Here is a 9,618-nt window from a genome sequence, read left to right on the forward strand (position 1 = left end):
AGATGGACGTTACAGGTCTGAGATGAGCCCACCACATCGGCACAACTGCAGCAAATGTGAGTACAGGCCACAGGGTCAGTGCATAAGAGAAAGAAAACGAGTAAATGAAGATAACAGAAGTGCAACCAGCTCACTGCAGAGCACTGTGGGAAAAGAAGCTGAAGAGCGAGACTACTGAATATTCTGACTGACAAGATGATGGTGAGCCACTGATTTCGACTATCAGATGTAATATTGTATTCATGTTTCCATGCATAATGTTCAACTTTAATGTTTACATGGTAATAATATTGGTAACACTTCACAATAAAGCTCCATTTGTTTACAATAGTTTCATTAGTTAACAAAAACTAGCTGTGAAAAACAACTTTGTTAATGTTAATTTCAACAATTACTAACACATTATTAAAATCAAAAGTTCATGTCATTTAATGGACCTGAGCTAACATAAGAACAGTTGTATTTTTATTAAGTAATCAAAGATATTGTATGAATAACAATAATGAATATTGTAACAAATTTATTTTTTATTGTTCATTTTAGTTAATGCATTAACTAATGTTTAAGTCCGAACCGGAAGTTGCTACTGACTTCAATATTGTGATGTATTTCAAACTGAACCCGAATAGAGGATGGGGGTTTATTTTAGCGCACCTCCTCTCTATCTCTTGCTGGAAGCAAACTAATGGTTGAAGGGGAGTGGTTAAGATATTTTCGCCGAAGCCATCAAACTGACATCAGAGAAGGAATGCCATTCCAGAGCAGAAGAAAATTACCATGGCCTTTTTTTCCCCCGGTGGATTAACTTGCACAGATTATTTATTTATCGATGTGCGCTAACAAAGTAAATGGTGTCAATTTTGATTTCATGGACTTTAACTATTGGGACCTTATTGTAAAATGTCGTGTCCTCTTTTTGGCTTATAATTGTATCATGCGTCATTGTATCAAATCATATCATTGTATAATTTTTGCATATAAAATGCCCTATAATCAAATACTTAGACTGTGAGTTTTATTTGGTTGGCTTGGCATGGGAAAGTATATCCTTTGGAAAATTAAATTACAGTGCACGAGACACTCTGGGACTATAGCTTACATTAACCTTGAAAAGTGGTTGTAATGCAATGGTAATTTTTCACTTCAGGTAACGGGAACGTCAAAGGATAAATTATGGGATACTTCTTGAAAATCTATTGGCTCTGGATTGCTACTGGGCAGCTCAACAATGACCGTTTATCAGAAACATTAAAACATTCCAAGAAAAAAAAAAAATCTAAAGCATATTTTTTTGCCGTTCACATTGGCCTACTGGAAATAAGTATGAAGTGTGCTTGCGAGTTTTCGAGGATGACTGTTAACAGTCGATGTAGGGTCTACTCTAATGAGAATGTAACATGCTGTTGAAAAAGGCCTCACATCCACACTCCATTAACTCTGCAACCCAATTACACATGCACTCTGATAGGTCAGACCCCCACTGCCTCATTTACATAATAACTCAATGGATACTGGGATGTGAACATGCTCAGAGGGAAAGGTCTGACTGTTACACACAAACATTTGCACACACCATGTATTTTGCTAAATTGCCAGGTTTTTTTTACACCTTTAAATTATTTTACCATGTTTTGTTGAAAGATTAGGTCATCCAAAAATGAAATCCAGGGTTCCTACACATTTTCCTTTTCAAAATTCCATACTTTTCCAGACTCAAATTTCGAAGTCTCTGTAAATTTTCAGGCCATATTTAAAATAAATGGTTCATACAGCATTATTTTCAACTTTTTATTTGGTATATAGTACAGTCATCTGTAAATATTTTTATGTTCTCAGGGGGTTTCATTGATTTTCTTGCATACATAAATATAGACTTTTGCATGCACACAAGAAAGTTTTTCGTGCCATCGAGAAACTATTCACATGCGCACGCGAATATTTTGCGTATTCACGCATTACATTTTCTAGTTTTATATACTATAACACATTTCCTTTGTGCATCACTGCCATCTTACTGTGACGAAAACGAAAGCATATGGATTAAAAGGGATGCATTTGCTCAAAATTTGGCTTTCCTTAGTATAATACCGCTAATATCAAGGACTAATATCCAATTATGACACGAAATGGGCTGACGGCACAATACGGCTGTGTGCATTGTCCTATTTGACAAGTTCAATTGTCTATAAAAAGAATGGAACTGTAAAAAAGGCCTTAGGTCTGCTTTAACGCATAGCCTACTCTGTGGCAACCAAGAAACCACACCGCAAAATGGGCTGATGGTGCAATAGATGGATCAGTGTGCATTTTCCTATGTACTAAGTTTAATGGTTTCTTGTGCACACACGAAAGTCTGTATTTTTTATTTTTATTTTTGCAAAGGTCCTTTTAAAAGGCTCTGTAATATTGTGATAAAAAATATCCTGAGAAAAAACCTGCAATATAACCAGCATTTTTGCATAATGAAAAAGTGAACCTTGAATTCATTCAGACGTATTTGACAATCACTAAAGAAACACTAAACAGCTGCCAAAACACACTTCTTGTATGACAAATTTATTTTCATTAAATGTACAATTTTATATTATAGAAAACTAAATAGGGGCAAATGTCTGGAAATGCAAATATTTTTTTCCAAACACTTTTCCAGACCTGGAAAAAAAAAAGCTTATTTTTCAGGCTAGACCAGTCTGTGCGAATACGCAGTCGTAAGCATGCATCTCCAGAACACTGACTATTTCTATAGCAACTGGGACAGCTGCAGTGATGCGATGACTTTACCGATTAGCGATTGGCTCTTGTACTTAGAAGGTGGGGCTTCCTTCAATAGAGTGGCCATATTGAGCATTGCATTTTCCCCCCATTTAAAACTATACGAGTGACACATCTTGGGTATTCTATAGTCTTTGTTATAAGGAAAAGAACTGTGAAAAAATACTTCCAAATAAGTAAAGAAGGAAGTAACTAAATAAATACATTTACAGTGTAAAGGTTTAGGATGAAATGGGAGTCAGTGAATAATGACAGAAGTTCATTTTTGAAAGAATTATGCCTTTAAAATGACCAAAACAGTGAAGGTCCATCCAGAACGGATACAATTCTACCCATCTATTCCTTTTTTAAAGACTTTGAAGCATTTCTGCAACACGGCCAATTTCTCCAATATAGTGTTTTCTGATTTCCATAAAGCTCATCATTCCATTGCTTACCGAAGTCAGAGCAGAAAGCCCAAGGCAATAAATGAATCAAGCAAACAGACAGTGAGGAAACCAGAAGGCTCAGAAGCACACTTACCTCTATGACTTGAAAGATAGCAGGCAGGAGACGGCTCTCTCTAACAAGCCTGTTGGGGGAAACACACACACACACACACACACAAATACACACATTTAGCTTGTGACACACACATCTACTTCATGGCACTGGGCCCACGTTCCATCTTCATTAGTGTGAAACTTGTGCGGGCATTTGGGTTTTGGCACTGAACGGGACCGCTGAGGTGTGAACGCTCCATCGTGCCAAGATCAGTCAGCTGGGAAAATGACCTTTGACTAATCCAGTGACGAGTGAAAAAGAAAGAGAGAGTACGCCGCTGAAAGGATGAAAGAGTGAGAGATTGATGGAGGGAGAAAGTCAGATGGAAAACACACTACAATGTATTAAGAGTGAGAGAAAGAGAGGGCCCGTGTATACAAACCTAGTGAGCTGCCTACCTAGACAGCATTTTTGGGAATCACAGAACAAGATTATTAGATTATAATGCTCAAACATGCTGTCAAGAGAGAAGCTCCACTATAGGCTCACATGTTTCAACATGTTTATGATGCCCAAAAAGCTGTGGTTGCCAGCAATTTACTGTAACCATACAATTATACTGTTTTGGGTATTATGGGATGGCTTACAGATGCCTGTATATTTTACAAACTTTTACTATTTTACCTAACTATCAAAAACTGCTTTTTACTTTAAAATGGACCTAACAACCATAATAATAAAAGATGGTAAAATGGAAAGCCACAGGATGAATCAGAGTTGACTGTAAATGGCCTGTCCATACAAGGCCAAAAAAACATCATGACAATAAAATAATACAATAAGAATTAGGTTAACTAAATAACAGAAAATGTAACACAAAAGGCCCTAATGTACATTACTAATTAAAAATAAATAAAAAAATTAATGAATGTATAAATAAATAAATAAATAACAAAATGTCGGTTAATAAAGACTGTCAAAATACTGTTCAGTGTGTTTTATTTGTTAAGACTGCAGAATTTAATTTCAAATTAATTTTTAATTTCTAAGTTGAGTTAACTTATATATGCAAGTACACATTAAATGAACACCATGCTAAGTGAACTTAATTATTTAAGTACAATATATGAACAACAAATCAAGTGAACATAAAAAATAAGTAGAGTGTACAAGAGCATAAGTAAGGTGAACTAGAATATAAAAATTTTGGGATTCCGCATTACTCAATTCAACTGAGGGAATGAGTTCACTCAACTTATTGGGGTTTTCAGTGTGTGACTATGATTGTCAAAAGTAACTGTACAGGAAGGCAGCTCACTAGGTTCAGAACATTTTAATCACATTTTTGATGTGTCTACAATGTGTCTAAAATGGCTGTCTAGGTAAGCAATTTACTAGGTCCAAACTGAATATAGGTCCTAACTGAACACATCTATGATGCTCAAAAATGTTATAGGCAGCTCAAGTTCAAACTGTGCGAATGTTTGAGCAAGGGGTGTAACGATCCATTGATATGGATTGATGCATCGATCAAATGTCTAACAATACGATGTATCGATGCCACACATAAAATATCGATACACGTAGTATATATCGGCACATTATTTTGGCACTGTCCACTTTCACTCAATGTCAGTCTATGTATTACCGCCAACGCATGCATTCTCGTTCAAACTCATGTGTCAGGACTTGATGATAAGACTGCCTGAAGGCACAAGGCGAGCATTAAAAGATGCTCGGGACAGTTGACGGAACTGTCGGGCGCTGTGTGAGACGTTTTCTGCATGCAGTGCCGTGTGCACACAGACAGCACGCAAATACTGAATTGAGCTCTCTTCCACTTTTTTTGCGCTTGGATGAACAAATACAGATAAGATTACATCAACATGCGTGTCTTGGCGAATATCCTAGTAAATACAGTCAGTTAGGCCTGTCTTAACGTAAACAGTTGAGAAAGAAAAAGTGTGTGTATCAGTATATTGGAACTGTCCTTTCGGTCTTAAAGTGAAAGCAGACTAACAAACCTCTGTCAAAGAAAACAAAATCTCTCACTGCTCTTGACTGAATAACTTTTGTAACTTTAATAAGGATTAATCTATATTTAATTTATACAGTGAAGACTATGCAGGGTTATTTTACATATAATTATTAAATTTCTGTAACTTAATTTCTTTTAGACCCACCTGAAAAACCTGTAAAGCACTGTTTATTTAATTTGTGTCTTTGTTCTATTGTATTTAATTTCTGCTATTGCTTGTAATGTTTATCAAAAGATTCTTATCACTGAGCCCATAGTATCAACCAAAAAAAAAAAGTCTTAAAAATAAGTTTTAACAGCTTTTATTTTTGTAATCTTTTTTATATTTATTTTTCTACATTAATGTATTGCTTGTACAACTGGAGTACCTCCTTTTTTCCTAATGAGGATTTACTCTATTTTACACATTGCACATTTTAGCACAGAAGCCTGAAATACTTTATTGACTGTTGTCATGTCGTAAGATTACTGATCTTATGTGTGACATTGATTTTTTTCCAAATTATTTATTTTTCTTTATTATTTTTTAAAAAGTGCAAGTCTTTTTTTTGTTGTGAAATGTAGATGGTTGTTTAAAATAGGTACATAATATCATAATATCGATAAATTGATCGATATACTCCTGAATCGAATCGTATCGAAATCGTATCGTAGAATTTTTCGCGGTATCGACAAATATCGTATCGCTGGGTATGAGAATCGATATCGTATCGTATCGTGACAAACCCTCCGATTTACACCCCTAGTATGAGCGTAACTATAATGGGCAAAAATGCTGTAACTCATCTAGGCAACTAATCTGACTTCAAACTTCAAATGTTTGAAAGTGTGTGTTAACTAAAATGTGCTTATTTAGTTTAATAAATCAAATATTTGAATATGCTTACAGCTAAAAATGCTGACTAGGTAGGCAGTTCACTAACATTTAAATCATTTAAATATAATGTACATACGTGTCTATATGATGCATGAAACTGCTGACATGGTAGACTAGGATAGTATGTAATTATGATGTCCAAAACTGGTGACTACGCTGTGGCTACTCACTAGACTCGCATCATTTGAATGGAACATACAAAAAATGTCTTGGTAGACAGTCCATTTGGTCTGAATGTAATGTTTGAAATGGCCAAAATGCTGTCTAGGTAGGCAACTCACAAGGTTTTGAAATACAGCCAGAGAATGCTCCAGACAGCCTGGCTCAGAGGAGTAATGAATGCCTTTATTGAGTGTGACTTTTCATGTTCTCTTATTGATTAAGGTCTTTAATTCACAGCTAATTACCACAAGCAAAAGGTGCGTAGAGCAGAATGCCACAATCTGAGAAAAGGACAGACAGATAAAATGAAATTAGCTGAAGGGTCACATTTTAAATACTTACTGTGCCCTTCCTAGTCAATACAGTGCTATATGACATATCACTATAGATTTATTTGGCCATTCTCCCCTGAGTGTGTCCTCTATGGAGGATATGGTTTCTTTGAGTGAGAAAGAGCGAGAACTGCCCAGGACCTGAGATAAGGTGAATGCAGAGGTCTGTATGAGTAAATCTCCCACTAACTTGCTGAATTATTGTTATATGAACCCAAAGCCACAGGTAGAGAAATAATTATCCTCTTTGAGCCTGAAAGTCAGCACAGCTCACAACCTGGGATTTAGGGAATTTTCTAGGTTAAAAACAGGTTTTACAGTGCCAAAATAATTGTGTATTTTGAAGGAATTGGGTAAAAACAACAACAACAACCAGAAACAGAGACAGCAACAGCGATGTTATTTTGTTAGACCCCATGAAATCAGCTTTGCATTTATTAAATCAAAAATACAGTAAAAACTCATTTTAAAATAACAGTTTTATTACAACTTCAGTGTCACATGATCCTTCAGAAATAAATAACTTTAATATGATAATTGATTATGATTAACCCTTTAACTGTCACTCACATTTTTGAACATAGACGTGAAAGTGCACTATCCAAACTTAAATTTTTATAATTCATAAACGAAAACATTTTGTAACATGATATTGATGTACCATTTTTCATGGTAATGCAATGTTTGATTTTAAAATGGGTTTCAAATGATGAATTTTGAGATTTAAAGTTTTCAAATGATATATAATTTCTGATGATTTCTAAAGTGTGACAGAGAAAAATGCAATAAAAACTTTTTTTGACAAAGGTCAGAACTCCTGTTATGATGTAGATTTTTGAGGTGCACTCTTGTCATAAATTAATCTATTACTTTTCCTACATATTTTTTTTTACAAAAACATTGGTAAAATATCTATTTAGGACCTTTCCAACGATATATAGTTTGTCATGATTAGATTAGGATTTAATTGTAATATAATGAAGTAAACATAGGCGTCCCACAGAGTGGACGGGTGACAGTTAAAGGGTTAAGTAACATTTTTTTAATTATTTTCAGATGAAAACAGCTGTGTTGCATGAAATTTTTTTAGAAACCGTGATTTAGTTTTTCTTTCAGGAATCTTTGACGACTAGAAACGTCTTGGTTACGTTATGTAACCCTTGTTCCCTGCAGGAAGGAATGGAGACGTTACGTTGATACTGACATTAGGGGTCTCACTTGGGAGCCCCAATCACCTCTGAGCATTAAAAGAAATGGCCAGTGACTATTGACGAGTGGAACTTACATGCCAAGCCACTCTCCTACATACGGTTACATAAGTTGGTGGCATGCATTCACTCATTCAGGTTTGTGCTGAGGAGCCGAGAAAGCAACCTGGCATTCAGCGCAGTTCAGGGTTGAGGGACGTAACATCTCCGTTCCCTCCTTCAGGGAAGGACAGTTACGTAACGTAACTGAGACGTTCCCTTTCAGTCAGTCACATTCAACATTACATCAATACTGACGTTAAGGGTCCCTATGGAAAGCACCACAACCAGAACTGTGTTACACGAATTTATGGTGCAGGTGCTGGCAGGCAAGCGTCCATGTTAGAGTTTCAGTCTTACTAAGTGTCAAGTTCAAAGTTAAGATGGCATACCGGTGCTTCGAGCCGCTTAACCGAGAACATATCTTGTGATAATTTGATTATCTAGTTATTTGTTAATTACGTTGCGGTTTGCTTTGATTTTGGATTAGATTAGTTTTCTCTTTGATAGACTAAGTTTGGAGTGTTTTGCCACCCTTGTATTTTTGTTTTTAGTTTAGGGTAGTTTAGTTTATGGCATTGCATACGCCGAAGATTTCGGTTTTATTTTTACATTTTTCTTTTGTTAGTCAGTTTAGAGGGTAGTTACAAAAATTGTTTTGAATGGCTAATTTCTTTGATTTGGGCGACACTACTTTTTTTTCATTCACTAAATTTCATATTTCTTTTCATTTGATATTGATTTGTACTCTTCCACAATACGTTAATTAAAGTATTTTGAAACTTACTCCTTTTCAGTGTCATCTTTGATCTGTTACACACCCAGTAACAATTGTCTCACTTAAATGTTACCGTATAATCCCTTTTTAACATCAAGCACGTAACACTTACTAAAGAAGCCGAAAAAGGTGTTCCAACATTCTCACAATATTACTTCAGCAATTGTTGGGGTGCGGAGACACATTCATGCATGAATCTAAAAATCACAAGACTAATCGCAGCATAGTCTAAGATCACATGTCCTGACCCCAGTTCAGGGGAACATAACAGGGACTGATAGCGGAGCTGTCCAGGGAAAGACACGGGTTTACCTAGGGAAACCGAACTGTGGAAAACAACATACAGGATTACCCAAGGGGAATATCATCTATGGCACCTATAGTCCAGTACAAGCGGTGACTAATGGCATACAAAACATGAACTGAACCCGGCAACAGACTCCTCCGCTGAGTCTGAATGCCACATAGTGCTGGAGGAATTTGACCAGGGTTCACCAGACGGGAAACTTACTGGAAGAAAACAAGGCGCATGTATCCTAGCCAAAGGAATGGCGCCGCAAGTGAGTCACTGAGCCAGTTCTCCCGCAAATTACCTGTTCATATCCAACACACAGGAGGAAACAGGCACTACCCGGAGATTATAGAATCTTGCAAAAGTATGAAGTGTCGGCCAGCCCGCAGCTCTGGAAGGCAACACTCCAAGTGGAGTGAGTTCTCACCCCCAGGGGGCATGACTCGCCCAGTGTCTGGTACGCCAAGGCGATGGCATCCACTAAACTTTTCCCAAACTTTTTTCATGTGGTCCCCCCTATGAACACATATGACAGTCTGAGCCCCCTCCCCCATCCATATATATATATATATATATATATATATATATATATATATATATATATATATACACACACACATACACACACACACAAACA

The 9,618-nt window shown here is 36.3% G+C and overlaps 1 protein-coding gene across 1 annotated transcript in view; it reads right to left on the reverse strand.

The window, feature by feature from the left end:
- LOC107564876 (serine/threonine-protein kinase ULK4-like) overlaps window positions 1-9,618 on the reverse strand; it is a 139,421-nt gene that overhangs the window by 90,590 nt on the left and 39,213 nt on the right. The window contains exon 10 of the mRNA XM_016250049.1: window positions 3,295-3,343. Coding sequence (XP_016105535.1) covers window positions 3,295-3,343 — 49 coding nt within the window. The remainder of the gene's footprint in view (window positions 1-3,294; window positions 3,344-9,618) is intronic.

This window comes from Sinocyclocheilus grahami, unplaced genomic scaffold (assembly GCF_001515645.1).
Source record: "Sinocyclocheilus grahami isolate Dianchi unplaced genomic scaffold, SAMN03320097.WGS_v1.1 scaffold968.1, whole genome shotgun sequence".
In the NCBI taxonomy this organism is placed as follows: Eukaryota; Metazoa; Chordata; class Actinopteri; order Cypriniformes; family Cyprinidae; genus Sinocyclocheilus; species Sinocyclocheilus grahami.